We start from the raw sequence: 24049 nt of genomic DNA on the forward strand, positions 1-24049 counted from the left end.
GGCCCAAGAGCGCGTCTTGCTTAGTCTTAATACCGTAACTTACTTTGGCCTACATTTCAATATATAGGCTACTGTGTCAATCAATCAATCATTCATTTATTCATTCATGTCATCACACAGCATACAAGACATTCATACTTTGAAATGCAATCAAGCATTTTAGTTTTTAAATTAAATAACAAAGAGAGCTTTGAATAATTAGCCAAAACAATAAATAAACTGCAATACACGAATGCATGCAACTGTTTTTAGTCTGCTGTAATAAAGGCTTTATATATCATATTTATTTCATTAGAACAAGTCTGTTCTCTGGTACACTTATTTATTTAGTGTTTATTTAGTCTGTTCCAAATAATGGTCAGAAAAAAGTATAATATTGCAATCTAACTGTTTGGCACACGATTCTCACGCAACACTTGCTCCATAACCATACTTTTTCTTGATCTCCAGTAGTTTCCACAACTAAGTCAAATGTCTTCCACATTTCTGACTTCTCCTTTCCCTCCTGAGCAACCAGTAAACATTCACCTGTTTCGAGTTTCTTTTTCACGTCCATCGCATCCATTTTTCTGTCACGTGTTACTGTTCTCGGAGATTGTTATTAACAATTTATTGATGTGATTATGTTAGACTAATAGGTCAGGCTCTATTGGTCGCTTATATGTTTCACATAAAGAGAGCAAGGGTTTAGGGAATGTTTTTCCTAAACAAATTAGGGATTTCGGTAACAGAACTTTTCAGTCAGAAACGAGTGACTAAATGGCTGCATTGATGTTGCAGCTTCAGCACGGCCAGAGTAATAAACACTTGCTGTGTTGTGGTGCCTTTTCGCTGCAGTAGAGAGGAGAGCGAGACAACATGCGCCAGTCACACAGGCACTGGCTATAATTTTTTTTTAACACAGTGTGACCATCGGGCTCTTTCTTGAGTTATTTGTGTGTCTTAATTATTTAATCAAACAGTGTGCTTAAAGCATCAGACAAGCTCAGTGCACACTGTATGTAGATGATTTTATGTGTCTGTCTATATATGTAAAAATATGTTTAAACATTTCAACCAATCGATTGGTCGAAAGAACAGGACGACTCTCGGTTGAGCAAGTAAAAAAAATTTGGGTCGGGGGGAAAACCCTAGTTCTCGGTTTTTGCTCTACGACCCCCAAAGGGTCACGGGACTCGTCTGAATTTGGTACAGCCTCTTCTGCCAACTTCTTCTGTCTGTAGCATCCGAACAGTTTGGGCTACACACTAATCTGGAAAGGTGAGTCTCTCACTAACACGCACATGTCGTTTTTTTGTTCTAGGATGCCCACAACCCTCACAAGACTTGTCTGAAGGTCAGCGGTACCAGTTTTAAAAAATGTATGGAAGTATATATGGAGATAGTTTAATGTCTAAAATAAGGGGTTAAATACATGTCCCCCACCCCCAAAGAATATATAGTTTCCTTTCTTCTAATATCTCAGATATAGGAAAGACACTCCAGAACAAACTTCCTTTTGAATTTCTGTTGTTCCATATAGTGAATCAGTTATTCAATGCGTTTCTATGGGCTAATAGCAGTAATGCCAAATTCAATATTTCATTGAAAAAAAATGTTTTGTACCTTTAAAATTCAAATAGCTAAATGATCCTTGGCATGACCATGTTAAAACAATTGCACGTGTTAGCTTAGACTCTAAAGGGTTGAGTGGAGGCGCAGATAGATTTGCAAGATCAGCAAAAACATGACAGATAGGAAGTGGGAAAAGCGAGGGGAAATTATAGCAGATTGCATTGTTTGTGTCTAAATGACACATTTCAAATAAACATTTACCATCTGTCAGTGTGAGAATAACACCTCTCCGCTTCATTGCAATAACAGCAGTGACCTTTTTCCCCTAATTGCAATTACAATGACTTACTGTACTGTGTTCGTGATCAGAGGTATTTCACAGCTGTAAATCTGACAAAAGAATCTAGGAGATGACCAATCAGGAGTGAGTTTCAAGGGCCCAGGAGAAAGGTCAGAATAGGAAATCAGCTTGCTAAGAACAACAGGGGCTATTATGACCTTATATCCCTGTTATGCTAAAGTATATCTTATCTTTTTCTCTTTAGAATAAAATGCTGCATTGTTAGCATTGTTAGCATAGCATTGTTTAGCACTAGTGTGAGAGATTCCACCATTACATGCTCTGTGTTCTGATTCTTCTATCCTTGTCTTGAGTTCTGTGAGAATTGCCTCTCATTATCAGCCTTTGACCACCTCACTGTTTGATCAATAATTGCATTCCCCAGGAGCTTGTTAAAAAATGAGCTTGTCAGTATGTAACTGAAAGACAGGCGGTTTGGTCCTGATTGGCAGCACAGGAGCGATAATCTTTGGCGGAGAATGGCCTATTTAAACACATCAAAATGCAGTGGAAAATAACTTTTTAGCTGATTTTAATGTATCAGTATTTATGAGAGGCAGTGAAACCCCAAACCAGTTACTGCCTCTCCTGGGACAAAATAAAACCCTCATCCATGAAATAAGAACTTGAGCTTCTCTCCCTTTTCATTTGTCGTTTCACTGACTATTTGGCAAGGCAATTTTTTTATGATGGTTTGAATGAATGTTGTGTATTTGGATTAGGACCCAAGCTCCATAAAACGGAAGCTGAAAGACACAGGTGTAACTGGAAAGCTAGCTCTGATGACAACGCAGTATCCATTGTAGACATTTGATTTTCACGTGCCCTGAATGTTCACAACCCAGCAACGTCTGATCTGATATGCAAGCACAGCGCAGCAAATATCAATAACAGTAATTGTCAAGTTCTGACTGCATGGAAGATATTTAGTGTGGATATATGACTACGATTAAGTGGTCTTGGGCATAAAAACACACACTTTTTAATGAATTAGTTATTCATGCCATGCTATACATGCTCTCTGTGCTAAGTATTGTTTCTTCTCTCTCTCTTGGTCACATTCTACTGAGTAAATTAGATTAGTTTGGGAAGCAGGCAGCAGCACTGTTTGGCTTTCTCTTTCATTGAAGACGTATTTTAATGAATCCTAATCTCCCAAAAGCCATTCCCATTTCATTCACCCTCCATATCTCCTCCCTGCGTAACTCCTATAGCGCAGCATGCAGATTGTCTTTGGGTTTGGAGGGTAAATTGGTTATTCAGTCTCAGCCCCAGGATGGATTCAATACACAAACTACTATGTAAATAAACCAACAACATTGTATCATGCCAGGCTTCTGTCCTTTTAGTTTGGGTGGATTGGAGGAGGGGATGGGTGAAGAATAAATATGACTTGTGCTTAAATACAACCTAACCCGGGGAGCGGACTGAATTAATCAATTTCTTGATAACGTACACACTCACTCAACTGGGTGCATGTGCAGTATGTGCATGTCTGCATGTCCACGCAGGGCTCACACATTCTCACATTGCTAAAGCCACAACTCATGCATCCAAACAAAGCCCGACTGATGGGTAATCGGCGTTATTGCATATCAACTTGTGTTTGTGAGCATGTGTGTGTTCGTTTCCTCATTCCATTGAACCTCTCCCCCACTCTTCTGGGAAAGTCCTTAGAGTAAGGGGGTGGCTAATAGGGGGACAGATTGGAGTGGCAGAGAGTCTGTGCAGAGGAATTCCACCCCTCCTTGTAGGAGCGACACTGGTGTGCTTGTGTTTGATTCATTCTCTCCGCGAGGGGAGAGTCATTCTAGCCAGGCTGCTGGACCCCCAGGCCACACTCCCATCCTGAAGCGCTTCCTCAACACCCCTGCCTTCACCCTAACTTCAGAGGAGAAGGTGTGTCTGGGAATTTGAAGCCAGACGTCGCGAAACTGCGTGACAGTGAAAGACACAACGCTCCACAGTCACCATGTCTGTTCTCATAGCCACTGGCCAGCTGAAGATGGACACCACCAGCTCCTCCAGAAAGGTAAGCATGGCCTTGTTAGTATACATACTGTGATGCTGCCTGGGACATGTCTGTCTATCGGGGACTCTTATTGCTGACTGCCATGTTTCTGTAAGAGCAACAGGAGCGCAAGGGACAGACATTATTTCAGATGCTCTTGATGGGCATGTGCTGCTGGATCATTTCATTTCTGATTTGCCTTTGAATAAACATGTTCAGTATAAAATAAAAATTCTCAGTGACGTTTTGGTTTCTACTAATGCATAGAGCAAATTGTGAGGAAAGGAAAAGGGGATAACCTAGTCAGTTGCACAATTGAATGCAATTGTTATTGTTGGGGGTTAACTGCCTTGCTCAAGGGCAGAATGGCAGATTTTTCCAACTTGCTCTGGGATTCCTTTTGTTTACTGGCTCAAAGCTCTAAACTGCTAGGATACCTGCCACCGAGAGCTAAGCATTCCATGTCAGGTATGCACTGAGGAAAATAACATTATCTTGAGACTTATGGGTGAATAGAATAAGTATTTTAGAGAGAAGGTGAGGGATTTTTGGATTTAGATTTGATTTATTCTATGTTTAAAGTAGATCATGTTTCAAATCTGTCTTGGAGTATAGGGTGATACATTTGTTTGTGGTTCAACTTGTTGCAAACAGAAACTCTGGATGAACTGAATGAACTCTTCACACAGATGTACAGAGGATGAGGTTGAACATCACCAACATATCTGATTTCTATGTTCTTCCTTAACCCAATAACACCTGATCTGACTCTTGCCCCATGTGGGGTAAGGATGATGTATAGTACTTTATACCACGAATACTCTTTTCTGATTGGCTTGAAGGGCATTCTAGAGTGTGCATTATTTGCCTTAAAAAGCGCATTCCAGCCGGTGTCTATTCTACAAGTTACCACCGGCTACATCTATGATCTTAAAATACCTATTTACTCTGTTCCATCTGACTGCGTAATCCACTGTCTCATCAGCCCAGCCAAGCAATTTATAAACTTGATCTCCACTATAAAAGCATCTAGACATTATTTCACATTTCTTTAAGTCTAACATTTAGTTTTCAACAGCGGAAATTTGTATAAACCTTGCTGTCTGTCTCAGAAATTTTGCAACATTGTTTCAATATTCAACATATCATAGTAATGAACGTGTCGGGATGAGACAGGCAGGCAAGGCAGCGTTTCTCAGCCAGCCGAAATTATGAATCAGCTGCCATCAATTTTATGGATATATACAAAGAAATGTCAATTTAAAAAAGATAAAACAAAATGAAGTGCAGCTAGTTTGCAGTCTTTCCAGCTTCAGTTTTAGGTGATTGTGATTAGCTGTGTTGTTGGCTAGCTCCTCTGAACAACAGTGTCCTGACGAGTGAGCAAATTTTCGATGCCAGGTGATATCAGGCCTCATTAGCTCATTGTTATGGATGTATCCAAATAAATGTCACTAGAAAACAGCTTATGCAATTGCAGCGACTTGCTGTTATTCTGGCTGCACTTTTTGACCTGACTGTAAGTTAGCCGTAGTTGGCTAGACAGCAAGGAAGGGTTAAGAACGTTGCCAGCAAGTATGGCAATAGAACATTTAGAACGAATGACTGGGTCACGTCCATAGATACAGAACAAAAAGACTGAGCGACTGGGTCGTGTCTCTGGCAACCGAACCGATGGAACGATCAACCAGGCGGCTTGGGTAGCAACTCTAGATTTGTGTTGGGACTATAACTTGTGGAAAGATGACATACTATGAATAAATTAATCAAATAACGTTTTTAATGAAAATATGTCAATCATTATTTGAATATGTTGGTTATCCGCTGGATAAAAGTGATAATGCCCTCGAAGCCGGTGTTTGGAGGATATATTGGCACGGTTTACCGGCAATCGACTTCGTCTCGGGTCTGACAACACCCATGCATGTCCTCCAAACACCCGCTTCTCGGGCATTATCACTTAAATAGAGCACTGTATATTTGCACGGTAGAATTCAATGGCTATAGTTCATTCTTACATGTTCTATGTTTGAGCTGCTTTTGCTAGCGTGTCGTGGAAAACACCTTCCACGTCATTCATTATTTTCCATAGAATGCATAGCTTCTTGTTGATTTATACCTTCCGTAACTAAATGCTTTTGACAGTGCATAATCACTCTGAATGATATACTACGGATTATCTATAGGTTGTGTCTTTTGATTCACACCATTGAATTCATTACATAGGAAGTAAGTTATACCCGGTTTTCCCATGGCGAGAAGTAATTGAATGACTATGACACATTGGCATGCATGGCTCCTTAGCCAACACCAGTATACAACCAACATACACTATGGCAATGTTAAAACCACAGAGTCTGACAACTTTGAGATGATCTGTGCTGTTTCCAAGCCTCTCGGGCTCTCAGTCAGAACACACAGCTGTAGAGCCATGTGGAGGTGTTAATGATAACCGCGGGAAAATAAATGCTCCCAAAATGAAGCAGTAAAGAAAGGCAACGAACGCCACAGCTGAATTGAGCAGTGTGAGGTGCAGAACGGGTGTGGAAGATTAGGTTTTTACTGTCTCCTGTGATTGACTGTGCCAATCACAGGAGACGAGTTTTGCATATGGGTGGGTGCTCTGTTATTTTCTGTTATAACAGGACTCTTCATTTTGTACCTCAAGCCTCAGAATATCTTTGCTATTCTGTATCATGGGGTATGATGTCTTGGAGTTAGGGTTTGACTATTGTGTACTTACTCTGTTTTGGCAGCAGCAAACTGTCTAACAAGTTTACATGTGGCCTCTTCCTCATCATCTGGTGTCACACTGTAGTCAAGCCCAGTAGCTATAGACCGTTCAGTCAGCTCCACATCATTCTGCATTAAAAGTCAATTTCCTCAGCCTTATCTTTTGCCATTTCAATTTGGACTGTAAGTCAGTGTGTCTTCCATTCTGGAATGTACTGGATGGTTCAGAGCAGTTATTTTGGAAGCACAAATAAAGTTTATATGGCAGATATTTCAGGACTGGTGTCAATCCTTTCAGAGAGCAAAAGGCTATGCATTTTCACATTAATATTGATATGCACATACTGTGTAAACTATGACAGGTTTATGTTTACTGGCAAGTTATCATGGACATGGACTGTGTCCACAACTGTAGATTTTTCTAATCTCACTTGCAATATACTACAGATTGGTCTCTCTTGGTTGTACTACATGCGTTAGGTTTCAGTTGGTTGTAAATACATGAATAAGAAGGGAATTAGCATTGAATTGTAAGTTCAACTAATTTAACCAGCTCCAGTGATCTGTGGAGACAGTTTTTCTTGATAGAACCTGTCACAGCAGTTATAAAGTGCTTTGACTTGCAACAGATTGTAATTGCATTCACCAACGTTACAACAGGCTGAAATGAAAAGTGTTGTAATGGAGTGTTGAAGTATAATTGAATGATAACGAACGGATTCCGCTTCCAGAATCCTATTAAGTTTGGCCTTCAGTGAGGTATAATTACAGTTTGATACATAGTGAGGAAGGCATGTGTTGTCAACCTTCAAGCAAGCGACAGTTCTGGTCTAATAGATTCTATGGTTGAAATGCTGATGGAAATCCATTTAAAACGCGTTACAACTCGCAAGCCTTTGAAGTCTAAGATTTATCTTTTTTGTTTGTAATTAAAATCGAATGAAATTTTATATTATTTTAAATCACCATGCGCATACCAGAGTTGCGGATATTCTTTTTTTGTTTGATACGTGCTTCTGTCCTGCACGTGATGAGTTGGATGTATACATTTTTCATTTTTTTCTGATTATAATTCATGGACAATTTTGTATGGGTTGATAGATTTTTCGTAAGGGAAAATCAAGTCTAACATTTCTAAGTAGATATTACAAACTTCCCAAGTCTTTTTTAACCTCAAATACAATATATGTTTTTCCTGCAACCGTGATCAAATTAAGATCCTACATCTGTAGAGGAAGTTTAGCTTTATTTTATGAATACACGGCTCACCATATCTAATGTGACAGTGCAGTCCCATCACAACCCTGGCTGTGTGATAAGTCAACTCTTTGACTTCCCTGACATCAGGGAAATTATTAGGTCCTTACAGATGCCGGTTCTTAATATGACCCATTTCGTCGTAGGAGGAAAATAATCCTGGAGCAGGAGGATTTGAATTAATATTGAATATTTCAAATCAGTTTGTAGGCTATACAATGTAGTACCGTGCCTAGGGGGCTATGGTTTGGGGAAGGCTCTGCAAACCAACAGACCTCATACCATCAAGTATCATCAATTCTCATGGCTTGATAAAGCATTGTAAACTGACATAGCATTGTGGTCTGAGCAGCATGCTTCGCTCCAAGCATCATGAGTTCACGCATAGTGCTGGGCAATCTTTATTATTTAACCAATCCAAAGACAGCTGCTTGCTGCCTACCTGCCTCCAAAGGCACCTACATTAGTAGGTAGCACTTTGTCTGTAGGTTACTGGCATTTAGGACAGGATTTGAAGGCAGCATTGCGTGATAACGGATTCACATTCCACCAAACGCTAGACATTTGTAGCCACTTTAAGAAAAAAGGGTTCCAAAAGGGTTCTTCGTCTGCTCCCATATTATTACCTGGAAACAAAGTGTTCTTCTGACATGAATAATAACTAAACAAGTAGCAGAATCGATCTCCTCAGTACCTTTTTAATTTATGAAGTTGACACAAACCAGAATAATTAGGTTACGGTATAGGGTCCTTCTCGTGCATATTGATTGGTCTGCTGGTCCATGGTTGTGAACATGACAGGTAAGCTTACATGCATAATATCATGCAGGTTAAAAAAAAATTAAATAGCTAAATAAGCTATTTTACTGACTGTTTTAAGAATGATTAATAGACAGTAGTGTTTCACTGTGAAGCCAATATTGCATTCGAGCTGCTGTTTTTTTCTAATGAGTAGGCCTGCAGTATGATTAATTCATACAACTTTCACAACCGTGCATATTATTAAATGGCACCGATGTTCAAATTAACATGGTTTTATATTCGTTGATAACTAATATTGAAAGGTGATATGATGCAATCTAACTCGATAGGCTGCTTCATCCAAATGTAAACTAAATGCATTGGATACAAAACAAATAGTGGCATGTGATAAAGGATAACATGCCCAATATTATTATATAAATTCATATCAAACAGGAATATACAGTTCATTTGGAAGGTATTCAGACCGCTTGTATTTTCCCACATTTTGTTACGTTACAGCCTTATTCTAAAATTGTTTAAAAAAATAATAATCTTCATTAATCTACACACAATACCCCATAATGACAAAGCAAAAACAGGATTATAATGTTTTTGTGCAAATTTATAAAAATTAAAAACAGAAATACCTAATTTAAATAAGTATTCAGACCTTTTATGAGACTTGAAATTGAGCTCAGGTGTATCCTGTTTCCATTGATCATCCTTGAAATGTTTCTACAACTTGATTGGAGTCCACCTGTGGTAAATTCAATTGATTGGATATGATTTGGAAAGGCACACACCTGTCTGTATAAGGTCCCACAGTTGACAGCGCATGTTAAAGCAAAAACGAAGCCACGAGGTCGAAGGAATTGTTCGTAGCACTCCGAGAGAGGATTCTGTCAAGGAACAGATCTGGGGAAGGATACACCAAAAATTATGCAGCATTGAAGGTTCCCAAGAACACAGGGCCCTGCATCAATCTTAAATGGAAGAAGTTTGGAACCACAAAGACTCTTCCTAGGTTCTGGCCGCCCGGCCAAACTGAGTAATCGGAGGAGAAGGGCCTTGGTCAGGGAGGAGACCAAGACCCCGATGGTCACTCTGACAGAGCTCCAGAGTTCCTCTGTGGAGATGGGAGAACCTTCCAGAAGGACAACCATCTCTGCAGCACTCCACCAATCAGGCCTTTATGGTAGAGTGGCAGATGGAAGCCACTCCTTAGTAAAAGGCACATGACAGCCCTCTTGGAGTTTGCCAAAAGGCACCTAAATGCTTGAGGGGATCTGCAGAGAATAAACTCCCCAAATACAGGTGTGCCAAGCTTGTAGCGTCATACCCAAGAAGACTCAAGGCTGTAATCGCTGCCAAAGGTGGTGCTGAGATGTAGGCCGGGGTAGGGGTAGCCAGGTGGAAAGCATGGCCAGCCATAGAAAAATGCTTATTGAAATGATCTATTATCGTAGATTTATCGGTGGTGATGGTGTTTCCTATCCTCAGTGCAGTGGGCAGCTGGGAGGAGGTGCTCTTATTCTCCATGGACTTTACAGTGTCCCAAAACGTTTTGAAATTAGTGCTACAGGATGCAAATTTCTGTTTGCAAAAGCTAGCCTTAGCTTTCCTAACTGACTGTGTATATTGGTTCCTGACTTCCCTGAAAAGTTGCATATCGCGGGGGCTATTCGATGCTAATGCAGAACGCCACAGGATGTTTTTGTGCTGGTCAAGGGCAGTCAAGTCTGGGGTGAACCATGGGCTATATCTGTTCTTAGTTCTATTTTTTTTGAATGGGGCATGCTTATTTAAGATGGTGAGGAAAACACTTTTAAAGAGCAGCCACGCATTCTCTACTGACGGGATGAGGTCAATATCCTTCCAGGATACCCGGGCCAGGTCGATTAGAAAGGCCTGCTCGCTGAAGTGTTTTAGGGAGCGTTTGACAGTGATGAGGGTTGGTCGTTTGACCGCGGACCCATTACACACGCAGGCAATAAGGCAATGATCGCTGAGATCCCGGTTGAAGACAGCAGAGGTGTATTTAGAGGGCAAGTTGGTCAGGATGATATCTAAGAGGTTGCCCATGGTTGTGGATTTAGAGTTGTACCTGGTAGGTTCCTTGATAATTTGTGTGAGATTGAGGGTATCTAGCTAAGATTGACGGACGGGTGTTAAGCATGTCCCAGTTTAGGTCACCTAACAGTACAAACTCTGAAGATCGATGGGGGGCAATCAATTCACATATGGTGTCCAGAGCACAGCTAGGGGCTTAAGGGGGTCTATAACAAGCGGCAACGGTGAGAGACTTGTTTCTGGAAAGGTGGATTTTTACAAGTGGAAGCTCGAATTGTTTGGGCACAGACCTGGATAGTATGACAGAACTCTGCAGGCTATCTCTGCAGTATATCCACCCTCAATGCAGAGTTAAAAGGAAGAAAAATGTTCTCAATAAAAAAGGAAATTGGTAACACAATAAAATAACAGTAACGAGGCTATATGTACCGGTACTGAGTCAATGTGCAGGGTTACGAGGTAGTTGAGGTAATACTGTATGTACATGTAGGTAGGGGTAAAAGTGACTAAGCAATCAGCATAGATAATAAACAGAGTAGCAGCAGCATATGTGACCTATTTCAGGAAACTAGGCGTATGTCGCACGTCACTACTTCACAGGAGAGCCATTTGAACTTAAACTTTTTTTTAAAATCCAAATGCTTTTTCTGGCAGAAATGCCTTCTGGAACATGTGAACTTTCATGTGCCTTAATAACAAACTTGTATGCAAATCTGTAAATATGAATACAAATTTTAAATTACGAGCCTAGTTGGTTTAGCCACAGAAAAGCGAGCAACCGTCCCACTAGCCATGATTGGCTGAGATAATAAGTGGGCTGGACATGCCGAGAGATGAGTTCAGATTGGTGTGCCATATAGCACGCTTATGTCAGTATGTGTAGATAATCCTATCTAACGTGGCTTTAAAAAAATGTATATCACATAGTAGAACTGCATAAGTATTGCTCTCCACTTTCTGGAAGACTGACTTTTGTAACAGTGGTATTAGTGTATGATAGCTAAGGAGGTGGAGAAAACACCCGTCTCCGGATTACATCTTCAAACTAAGGGCAACCATGGCATCCGTGACAGAGAGTGAGAAGCGTCCGTCCATATGTACGGGTAAGAGTCTATCTAGCTATATGTTCATATATTACACATTTCTAATTTCGTCAGAAAGTTGTTTTCATTTCAAGTTAGTGTACTGTTGGCTAGCTAGCTAACGGTAGCTGGCTGGCTCGCTAGATAACGTTATGTGTATGATCTGTGTAGTAATATTATTCGTATCTCAGAGCCATTTGCTTAGCTAGTTATAGCCTAATATTAGCTAGCTAACATTGAACCTGGTTGGTTAGCTACCTGTAGTAACGTCATGAGTTGGTATTAGGGTTCCTTGTTTAGCTATCCAGCTAGAGTGCGAATTTACAAACGCTTAACACCCGTTGAATATGGCCGGTGTCAGTAAACGGTGGCAAAAAAGTGAATTGTTGCCAGCAGCACAGTTGCCATCACCAACGCTTTGGATAACAGAAGAACAGCTTAACCAGCTCAGCTAGGGTGAGTAAAATGGTCAGTGAGCTGTTCTCTTATTTGTGTCTGGCAGTAGCTAGCCAACGTTTGCCAGTTAGCTTGGGTGCTTGACTGCTGTTGTAAGAACAGAACGCCCGGCTCAACCCTTAAGGAGATGGGTGGGGTTAAAGCTTAAATTGGCTTGAAAATCTATGGCAAGACTTAACAATGTCTGTCTAGCAATGATTAACAAAACTTGACAGAGCTTGAAGATTGTTTTAAATAATAATGTGCAAGTATTGTACATTCCAGGTGTGCAAAGCTCTTAGAGCCTTACCCAGAAAGACTCACAGCTGTAATCGCTGCCAAAAGTTATTATATTGACTCGGGTGTGAATACTTATGTAAGTAGAATATTTCTGTATTTGATTTTCATAAAATTTGCCCAGGAGGCTGGTAAACAGTAGCTATAAAAAGTGATTGAGTAGGCTGCATAGATTTCATGACTAGAACCTCAAAAGACAAAAATGCAGTCTTTCGTAAATTGACATTTCCTGTCGTAAATGTTAGCAACACGTCCATCTTTGCAGGACGCGCAGGGGATATGATCACTAGTGTAACCTGGAGGAGAGGCATCATTTAACGCAGTAAATTCATCAGGCTTAAGCCATGTTTCGGTCCACTCAAGTTTATGATCAGTGATTAGTTCATTGACTATTACTGCCTGGGAAGTGAGGGATCTACCATTTTAGTAGTCTTGTTTTTGAGATGTGACAGGAATGGATGAATACTTAATTCCAGTGAGATTTCTAAGGCGAACACCGCCATGTTTCGTTTTGCCAGACCTAGATCTAGACACAGACACGTTCTCTATGTGGAAAACTGAGCTGACTACACTGACTGTGATAGGGGCAGACTACACTAATCTGGCAGACTGGCTAACAGCCTGCTGCCTAGCCTGCACCCTATCTCTTTGTGGAGTTAGAGCCCTGTCTATGTTGATAGATAAGATAAGAGCACCCCTCCAGCTAGGATGGAATCCGTCACTCCTCAGCATGCCAGGCTTGGTCTCAAGAAGAGGGCCAATTATCTACAAATTAAATATTTTGGGAGGAGCAGTAAACAGTTTTCAAACAGTGATTGAGTTGAACAAGTCTGCTGTAGAGCTCCTCACTCCCCCTAACTGGGAGCGGGCCAGAGACAATTACTCGATGCCGAAACATCTTTCTAGCTAAGTTTCACGCTGAAGCTATGTTGTGCTTGGTGACCTCTAACTGTTTCATCCGAACATCGCTGGTGCGATGTAGGAAGTTTACATACACTTAGGTTGGAGTCATTAAAACTCGTTTTTTCAACCACTCCACAAATTTCTTGTTAACAAAGTATAGTTTTGGCATGTTGGTTAGGATATCTACTTTGTATATGACACAAGTAATTTTTCAAACAATTTTTTACAGACAGATTATTTCACGTATAATTCACGGTATCACAATTCCAGTGGGTCAGAAGTTTACATACACTAAGTTGACTGTGCCTTTAAACAGCTTGGAAAATTCCAGAAAATGATGTCATGGAAGCTTCTGATAGGCTAATTGACATCATTTGAGTCGATAGGAAGTGTACCTGTGGATGTATTTCAAGGCCTACCTTCAAATTCAGGGCCTCTTTGCTTGACATCATGGAAAAATCAAAAGAAATCAGCCAAGACCTCAGAAAAAAATGTGTAGACTTCCACAAGTCTGGTTCATCCTTGGGAGAAATTTCCAAATGCCTGAAGGTACCACGTTCATCTGTACAAACAATAGTACGCAAGTATATACACCATGGGACCACGCAGCCGTCATACCGCTCAGGAAGGAGACGTGTTCTGTCTCCTAGAGATGAACGTACTTTGGTGCAAAAAGTGCAAATCAATTCCAGAACAACAACAAAGGACCTTGTGAAGATGCTGGAGGAAACGGGTACAAAAGTATCTATATTCACAGTAAAACGAGTCCTATATTGACAACCAGAAAGGTCGCTCAGCACGGAAGAAGCCACTGCTCCAAAACCGCCATAAAAAAGCCAGACGGTTTACAACTGCACATGGGGACAAAGATCGTACTTTTGGGAGAAATGTCCTCTGGTCTGATGAAACAAAAATAGAACTGTTTGGCCATAATGACCATCCTTATGTTTAGAGGAAAAAGGGGGAGGCTTGCAAGCCGAAGAACACCATCCCAACTGTGAAGCACGGGGGTAGCAGCATCATGTTGTAGGTGTGCTTTGCTGCAGGAGGGACTGGTGCACTTAACAAAATAGATGTTATCATGAGGCAGGAAGATTATGTGGATATATTGAAGCAACATCTCAAGACATCAGTCAGGAAGTTGGAGCCCTACAAACCTGGAGGCCTACACACCTGACTCAGTTACACGAGCTCTGTCAGGAGGAATGGGCCAAAATTCACCCAACTTATTGTAGGAAGCTTGTGGAAGGCTACCCAAAATGTTTGAACCAAGTTAAACAATTTAAAGGCAATGCTACCAAATACTAATTGAGTGTATGTAAACTTCTGACCCACCGGGAATGTGATGAAAGAAATAAAAGCTGAAATAAATAATTCTCTCTACTATTATTCTGACGTTTCACATTCTTAAAATAAAGTGGGGATCCTAACTGACAGACAGGGAATTTTTACTAGGATTAAATGTCAGGAATTGTGAAAAACTGAGTTTAAATATATTTGGCTAAGGTGTATGTAAACTTCCGACTTCAACTGTATATCTTTGTGCTCTCTACACTCGTCAGTTTTAACCTCTGCAGGCACCATCTTCAGATTAGCCTTTATGGCGGTAGCCCTGCCCCCTGGTAAACAATGTATGATCGCTAAATGATTCTAATATTGCGGGTAATGGAGTCGCCAATGACTAAGGTTTTCATTTTGTCAGAGCTAGTGGTGGGAGGCTTTGGCAGCTCAGACACAAAATGGGTGGAAGAGAGACCTGAGAAGGCTCAGGCTATGACACCGACTTGCTGCTTCGTGGGGAAAACTGGGGTAATGTTTTTATTGGCTGAATGAGCGATTCCGGTTGAGCATGCCGAAAGCAGTTCTTTCTAGAAGCCGTGAGAAGATTGTTCGGCTGCGGGATAAACACGACTACCTGTCCTTACTGGTGGCACAGACACTGTTTCATCCTTTCATACACTTATTGCCATTGCCTAACAATTGAGAGTGAAGGCCGGGCTTGCAACTCGGCTATCGTCACCGTAAGGCGATACGGCATATTATGAGTACAGCTACTGCAATTAGAAGACATAATGTTACTTAGCTTTTTCGGCTGGTGGAGGTCCCGCATGTCCAGATAAAGGGGTGAAAAAGTTTAATGAAAAAGGTTGAGTGAGGACAAAACTAAGACGTTGGTAAATTTGTTAAATATAGAGTTTGATTAAATGGTTATTAAAAGTAAAAAACTAAGTTGATCAGGTAGCCAAGTAGCAACAAATATTACAGCAGCACAGAGACAATGCGGAAGTGTGATGGAAGTGACACCGTTTCAAGTCATAGCGGCTACAGACGACAAAAAGTTTATGTACAACACCTTTCTTCAGATCAAGTTTATAGGATAGTTTCAAACGGAGCTCGTCCAGTTTATTCTCAAGTGATTGCATGTTCGCCAATAGAACGGAGAGTAGAAGCGGTTTACCCACTCGCCAATGTAGTCTCGTCAGGTGTCCCGCATGCCAGCCTCTATAATGCTGCCTCTTCCTTCAGTGATCAATGTTCTGATGTCCAGAAGCTCTTTTCGGTTATGGCGGAAACAATATTTACCAAAAAAAGTTAAGATCAACGCAAAAACAAACACACACAATGTAGCACAATTGGTCAGGAGCCCGTAATACGGCTGCTATTCCCTTCAGCGCCATTCTAGCAATTCCCAAGTGAGGGACAGATCAAAGAGATTAACCTCCAACATTCATAAGCTTGTTCATTACATGAGGTCAAATTTTGATATGACAGCCACAGAGTTTTTTTATACACCGACAGTAGTTTACAGGTTTTTGTTCCAGCCCTTGACTAACACCTAATTCAACTAATTGTGGTCTAAATTGAACACTTGCACACAGTGCAATCCCCTGAGACAGAAATCACATATGCATTTAGAATGAGCTTCAAAAGTTACAATGTCCTGACAAACCTGCATGATAATAAAAAACATAGGTGAATCTAACATCAGTGGTGTAAAGTACTTAAGAAAAAATACTTTAAAGCACTACTTAAGTTTTTTGGGGTATCTTTACTTTACTATTTTTATTTTTGACAACGTTTACTTTTACTTCACTACATTCCAAAAGAAAATAATGAACTTTTTACTCAATACATTTGTCTTGACACCCAAAAGTACTCATTACATTTTGAATGCTTAGCAGGACAGGAAAATAGTCAAATTCATGCACTTATTCAGAGAACACTTGGTCATCCCTACTGTTTCTGATCTGGCGGATTTAATAAACACAAATGCATTGTTTGTAAAGGATGTCTGAGGGTGCCCCTGGCTATCCGTACATTTTCAAAACAAGAAAATGGTGCCGTCTGCTTGGCTTAATATAAGGAATTTGAAAGGATTTATACTTTTTGTTTTACTTTTGATACTTAAGTATACAGTACCAGTCAACGGTTTTGACACACCTACTCCTTCCAGGGTTTTTCTTTATTTTTACTGTTTTCTACATTGTAGAATAATAGTGAAGACATCAAAACTATGAAATAACACATATGGAATTATGTAGTAACCAAAAAAGTGTTAAACAAATCAAAATATATTTTCTATTTGAGATTCTTCAAAGTAGCCACCCTTTCAACATGGAACAAGTGTCGACATGTCGGGAGAAATTAACCTCACGCCTCAAATTTCAATGCTAGTTCAAGTAACTGAAGACACAACTACCTTTATTATGTGACAGTTTTGTATATTTTTAGGCTTGATTAAGTTGTTTACAGTAAGAGGTAGAATAACTTGGTCTCTAATTTGAACTAGTATCACCAACCCCAATGGTGCAACACAATAGGTGAAGGTAAAGTGGCAAGAGAAAGTTACCTACAGTAACATTAGCTAGGCTACGGGTTAGGCTTAAGTTTAGGAGTTAAAGCATTAAGGTTAGGGTTAGGTGAAGGGTTAGCTAAAGGGGTTAAGGTTAGAGGAAGGGTTAGCTAACATGCAAAAGTTTTCTGTAATGAGATTTGAAATCGCAACCATTTGGGTTGCTCTACGTTTGCGTTGCTCTACGTTTGCGTTATATGCCTTCCATCCACCCCCCAAAATGAAGGGGCCTAGCCCGAACCATGAAAAACAGCTCCAGACCATTATTCCTCCTCCACCAACCTTTAAATTTGGCACTATGCATTGGGGCAGGTAGCTTTCTCCTTCCATCCACCAAACCCAGATTTGTTTTTCGGACTCCCAAATGGTGAAGCATGATTCATCAGTGTCAGCGAGATTTACACCACTCCAGCCGATGCTTGGCATTGTTTATGGTGATCTTAGGCTTGTGTGTGGCTGCTCAGCCATGGAAACCCATTTCGTGAAGCTCCCAATAAACAGTTATTGTGCTTACGTTGCTTCCAGAGGCAGTTTGGAACTCGGTAGTGAGTGTCGCAACCGAGGACAGGCGATTTTTACACGCTATGCACTTCAGCACTTGGCGGTCCCATTCTTGTGTAGCCTACCACTTCACGGCTTAGCTGTTGTTGCTCCTAGACGTTTTCACTTTACAATAACATCACTTAGTTGACCTGAGCAGCTCTAGCAGGACAGGAATTTGAAGAACTGACTTGTTGGAAAGGTGGCATACTATGATGGGGCCACATTGAAAGTCACTGAGCTCTTCAGTAAGGCCATTCTACTGCCAATGATTGTCTATGGCGATTGCATGGCTGTGTGCTCAATTTAATACACATTTCAGGAAAAGGTTTGGCTGAAATAGCCGAATCCACCAATTTGAAGGGGTGTCCACATACTTTTTTATTTATAGTGAATATCTCAATTCAACCCATTGTTTTAGAGAGTCGTTTTAGAGAGTAAAAACCTGTAAGTAGTACACTGAATATTGTAGCCAAAATTGAATGTTTACCAACCAAAGGACTTTTACCTTTGACATTTATAAACATTTATGGTTGAAAATGACCCTTTCCAACCAATGACCCTTATATTCTAGGCCATGGGTATCAAATTCATTCCATGGAGGGCCAAGTGTAAGCTGATATTCATTATTTCCATTCAATTTGTGTCCAATTAAGACCTAGACACCCAGGTGAGGGGAGTTCCTAAATTCCAAGATGGCGTAGCAGTCGGACGTGTGTTTGTCTTGTCTTGTCCCGCGTAAATAGTCCTCATATTTTTTGTATACATTTCGTATATATTTTAATTTCACTTTCCATCTTGGAACTGAATATACATTCCCGCAACCCGTCTCACCCAATGTGGTACGGATCTGCTATTTTTTATACTTTAGAACCGTAACCCCAATCAGAAGCTAGCCAGATAACTAGCTACTAGCTAGTAGTCAGTTAGCCACTGCTGCGGTCTTCACCCTTAACTCGGACACCAGCCAGCTTCAGCTCGGGCCAATACCTGCCAGTCTGCAGCCGCGATATCAACCCAGAGAATATAGGACTGCTTTTTCTCTACCACATCACCGGATTCCTGACGCAAGCTCTGGACAATTACACCGGATCATCGTCGCTAGTTAGCTGCAACCAAGTGGCTACTACTGGCTAATACCTCTGTCCCGAAACAAGCACCAGTTAGCCTTGAGCTAGCCTCGAGCTAGGCCCATCTGCCGGCTAGCCGAAGAGGCCTACCAGCGAATTCTTGGGCTACAATACCTCTTTTGCCAATTGGACTGGACCTTTTATTGCCGACACGGAGCCCCGCCGATCCATCACGACTGGTCTGCCGACGTAATTGTCCGAGGTGGTTTCAACAGGTTTTTCCATTGCGACGTTTCTGAATACCCATCTGCTAATTATTAGCTGTCTTATCGGCTGCTATCTAAATAAATATACCGGACAATTTTTTATTTATTATTTTATTTTTTTTCCTGGGTCACTATATCTATTTTGCCAATTGGATCGATCCCCTCTACCACACGGAACCCCACTAATCTACCGACGGAAACGAACGAGGTGACAAAAAAAAAAAAAAAAAACAGACCTCCATCCTATGTTATCTTGCTACCGATAGCCAGCTACCCGGCCAGCTGTCTGGATCGCCGTGACCCCAACCAACCTCTACTCACTGGACCCTTATGATCACTCGATTAAGCATGCCTCTCCTTAATGTAAATATGCCTTGTCCATTGCTGTTCTGGTTAGTGTTCATTGGCTTATTTCACTGTAGAGCCTCTAGCCCTGCTCACTATATATCCAGCCTCTCAGTTCCACCACCCACATATGCGATGACATCACCTGGTTTCAATGATGTTTCTAGAGACTATATCTCTCTCATCATCACCCATTACCTAGGTTTACCTCCACTGTATTCACATCCTACCATACCTTTGTCTGTACATTATTCCTTGAAGCTATTTTATCGCCCCCAGAAACTTCCTTTTACTCTCTGTTCTAGACGTTCTAAACGACCAATTCTCATAGCTTTTAGCCGTACCCTTATCCTACTCCTCCTCTGTTCCTCTGGTGATGTAGAGGTGAATCCAGGCCCTGCAGTACCTAGCTTCACTCCTATTCCCCAGGCGCTCTCTTTTGATGACTTCTGTAACCGTAATAGCCTTGGTTTCATGCATGTTAACATTAGAAGCCTCCTCCCTAAGTTTGTTTTGTTCACTGCTTTAGCACACTCTACCAACCCAGATGTTTTAGCCGTGTCTGAATCCTGGCTTAGGAAGACCACCAAAAATTCTGACATTTTCATCCCTAACTACAAGATTTTCAGACAAGATAGAACGGCCAAAGGGGGCGGTGTTGCAATCTACTGCAAGGATTGCCTGCAGAGTTCTGTTTTACTATCCAGGTCTGTTCCGAAACAATTTGAACTCCTACTTTTAAAAATCCACCTCTCTAAAAACAAGTCTCTCACTGTTGCCGCCTGCTATAGACCACCCTCTGCCCCCAGCTGTGCTCTGGACACCATATGTGAACTGATTGCCCCCCATCTATCTTCAGAGCTTGTGCTGCTAGGCGACCTAAATTGGAACATGCTTAACACCCCAGCCATCCTACAATCTAAGCTTGATGCCCTCAATCTCACACAAATTATCAATGAACCTACCAGGTATCACCCCAATTCCGTAAACACGGGTACCCTCATAGACATCATCCTAACCAACTTGCCCTCCAAATACACCTCTGCTGTTTTCAACCAAGATCTCAGCGATCACTGCCTCATTGCCTGTATCCGTAATGGGTCAGCGATCAAACGACCTCCACTCATCACTGTCAAACGCTCCCTGAAACACTTCAGCGAGCAGGCCTTTCTAATCGACCTGGCCGAGGTATTCTGGAAGGATATTGATCTCATCCCGTCAGTAGAGGATGCCTGGATATTTTTTTTAAATGCCTTCCTCACCATCTTGAATAAGCATGCCCCATTCAAGAAATTTAGAACCAGGAACAGATATAGCCCTTGGTTCTCTCCTGACCTGACTGCCCTTAACCAACAGAAAAACATCCTATGGCGTTCTGCATTAGCATCGAACAGCCCCCGTGATATGCAACTTTTCAGGGAAGCTAGAAACCAGTATACACAGGCAGTTAGAAAAGCCAAGGCTAGCTTTTTCAAGCAGAAATTTGCTTCCTGCAACACAAACTCAAAAAAATTCTGGGACACTGTAAAGTCCATGGAGAATAAGAACACCTCCTCCCAGCTTCCAACTGCACTGAAGATAGGAAATACTGTCACCACCGACAAATCCATTATAATTGAGAATTTCAATAAGCATTTTTCTACGGCTGGCCATGCTTTCCACCTGGCTACCCCTACCCCGGTCAACAGCACTGCCCTCCCCTCTGCTACTCGCCCAAGCCTTCCCCATTTCTCTTTCTCCCAAATACAGTCAGCTGATGTTCTGAAAGAGCTGCAAAATCTGGACCCTTACAAATCAGCCGGGCTAGATAATCTGGACCCTTTCTTTCTAAAACTATCTGCTGAAATTGTTGCCACCCCTATTACCAGCCTTTTCAACCTCTCTTTCGTGTCGTCTGAGATTCCCAAAGATTGGAAAGCAGCTGCGGTTATCCCCCTCTTCAAAGGGGGAGACACTCTAGACCCAAACTGCTACAGACCTATATCTATCCTACCCTGCCTTTCTAAGGTCTTCGAAAGCCAAGTCAACAAACAGATTACCGACCATCTCGAATCCCACTATACCTTCTCCGCTATGCAATCTGGGTTCAGAGCTGGTCATAGGTGCACCTCAGCCACGCTCAAGGTCATAAACGATAGCTTAACCGCTATCGATAGGAAACAGTACTGTGCAGCCATATTCATTGACCTGGCCAAGGCTTTTGACTCTGTCAATCACCACATCCTCATCGGCAGACTCGACAGCCTTGGTTTCTCTAATGATTGCCTCGCCTGGTTCACCAACTACTTCTCTGATCGAGTTCAGTGTGTCAAATCGGAGGGTCTGTTGTCCGGACCTCTGGCAGTCTCTATGGGGGTGCCACAGGGTTCAATTCTTGGACCGACTCTCTTCTCTGTATACATCAATGATGTCGCTCTTGCTGCTGGTGAGTCTCTGATCCACCTCTACGCAGACGACACTATTCTGTATACTTCTGGCCCTTCTCTTGACACTGTGTTAACAACCCTCCAGGCGAGCTTCAATGCCATACAACTCTCCTTCCGTGGCCTCCAATTGCTCTTAAATACAATTAAAACTAAATGCATGCTCTTCAACCGATCGCTGCCTGCACCTGCCCGCCTGTCCAGCATCACTACTGTGGACGGCTCTGACTTAGAATATGTGGACAACTACAAATACCTAGGTGTCTGGTTAGACTGTAAACTCTCCTTCCAGACTCACATCAAGAATCTCCAATCCAAAGTTAAATCTAGAATCGGCTTCCTATTCCGCAACAAAGCATCCTTCACTCATGCTGCCAAACATACCCTTGTAAAACTGACCATCCTACCAATCCTCGACTTCGGTGATGTCATTTACAAAATAGCCTCCAAAACCCTACTCAATAAATTGGATGCAGTCTATCACAGTGCCATCCGTTTTGTCACCAAAGCCCCATATACTACCCACCACTGCGACCTGTACGCTCTCGTTGGCTGGCCCTCGCTTCACACTCGTCGCCAAACCCACTGGCTCCAGGTCATCTACAAGACCCTGCTAGGTAAAGTCCCCCCTTATCTCAGCTCGCTGGTCACCATAGCAACGCCCACCCGTAGCACGCCCTCCAGCAGGTATATCTCTCTGGTCACCCCCAAAACCAATTCTTCCTTTGGCCGCCTCTCCTTCCAGTTCTCTGCTGCCAATGACTGGAACGAACTACAAAAATCTCTGAAACTGGAAACACTTATCTCCCTCACTAGCTTTAAGCACCAGCTGTCAGAGCAGCTCATAGATTACTGCACCTGTACATAGCCCATCTATAATTTAGCCCAAACAACTACCTCTTTACCTACTGTATTTATTTATTAATTTTGCTTCTTTGCACCCCATTATTTCTATCTCTACTTTGCACCTTCTTCCACTGCAAACCAACCATTCCAGTGTTATTTTTTACTTGCTATATTGTATTTACTTCGCCACCATGGCCTTTTTATATTTTTATTTATTTATATATATATTTTGTTTGCCTTCACCTCCCTTATCTCACCTCACTTGCTCATATTGTATATAGACTTATTTTTCACTGTATTATTGACTGTATGTTTGTTTTACTCCATGTGTAACTATGTGTTGTTGTATGTGTCGAACTGCTTTGCTTTATCTTGGCCAGGTCGCAATTGTAAATGAGAACGTGTTCTCAATTTGCCTACCTGGTTAAATAAAGGTGAAATAAAAAATAAAAATAAAAAAATCAGTGACCTTGTTGATCGATCAAGTACAAGGGAGGAGTGAAATTCCGCAGACACTCTGCCCTTCATGGAATGAGTTTGACACGTGTTCTAGGCCCATGGTTTTGGATTGGAAAAGTTTTTTTGTAGTGAAGAGGGAGGGATGCATTTTTAATTCAATTCATGAATCAATGAGCCTCCAGCGGCTCTGGGGAATGATATGAAAATGACTCGCAATGGAAAAAGGAAAATTAATTGAAACCCACTCATTGTTAACTTTGGAATCTACAATATTTTCCCAACTGTCATTTATAATTAGGATGGAGCATGTGATTACTCTAGTCTCTCTGTGCAGATGAGACAGTTGTGAAATGAATCAGGGGGATAGTTTTAATCCACTTCAATAGATTTCTGTCCTAGCCTTTTAGTCAAATGACATTAATGCTTGATGGCGTCTACGGCATGGTCTATTTGGTATCATAGTGAGTGGTGCTGCTTTGAAGTTGTACTTGTGTGTGCAGTAGATGACCCATTTCTCAGAAATCTACCATAACACCAGTATGGAGGTCTGAGCTGTCACAGGGAGGAGGCCAGCCAGGGTGCTTTGACACTCTGAAACTGACTGAGGAGGCTCTCAGCTCTCCACATTTGCCTGTCCCCACTGACCATGGTCACATACCACAGGAGGTTGGTGGCACCTTAACTGGGGAGAATGGGCTCCTGGTAATGACTGGAGCGGAATCGGTGGAATGGTATCAAATACATCAAACGCAGGTGTTTGATGCCAATTCATTTGCTCCGTTCCTGCCATTATTATGAGCCGTTCTCCCTTCAGTAGCCTC

At 41.7% G+C, this 24049-nt stretch overlaps 1 protein-coding gene across 2 annotated transcripts in view; it reads left to right on the plus strand.

Moving 5' to 3' along the window:
- Positions 1-24049, plus strand: part of LOC129814021 (dipeptidyl aminopeptidase-like protein 6) — a 164887-nt gene that overhangs the window by 19325 nt on the left and 121513 nt on the right. The window contains exon 1 of one of the 2 annotated variants that reach the window (XM_055866761.1): positions 3625-3926. The exons of the other annotated variant lie outside the window; for it this stretch is intronic. Within the exon in view, the coding sequence (XP_055722736.1) occupies positions 3867-3926 (60 nt within the window). The 5' untranslated portion in view covers positions 3625-3866. Of the gene's footprint in view, positions 1-3624; positions 3927-24049 lie in introns of those variants that run through there. 2 annotated transcript variants of the gene reach the window in all.

Source organism: Salvelinus fontinalis, chromosome 17 (assembly GCF_029448725.1).
Source record: "Salvelinus fontinalis isolate EN_2023a chromosome 17, ASM2944872v1, whole genome shotgun sequence".
NCBI lineage: Eukaryota > Metazoa > Chordata > Actinopteri > Salmoniformes > Salmonidae > Salvelinus > Salvelinus fontinalis.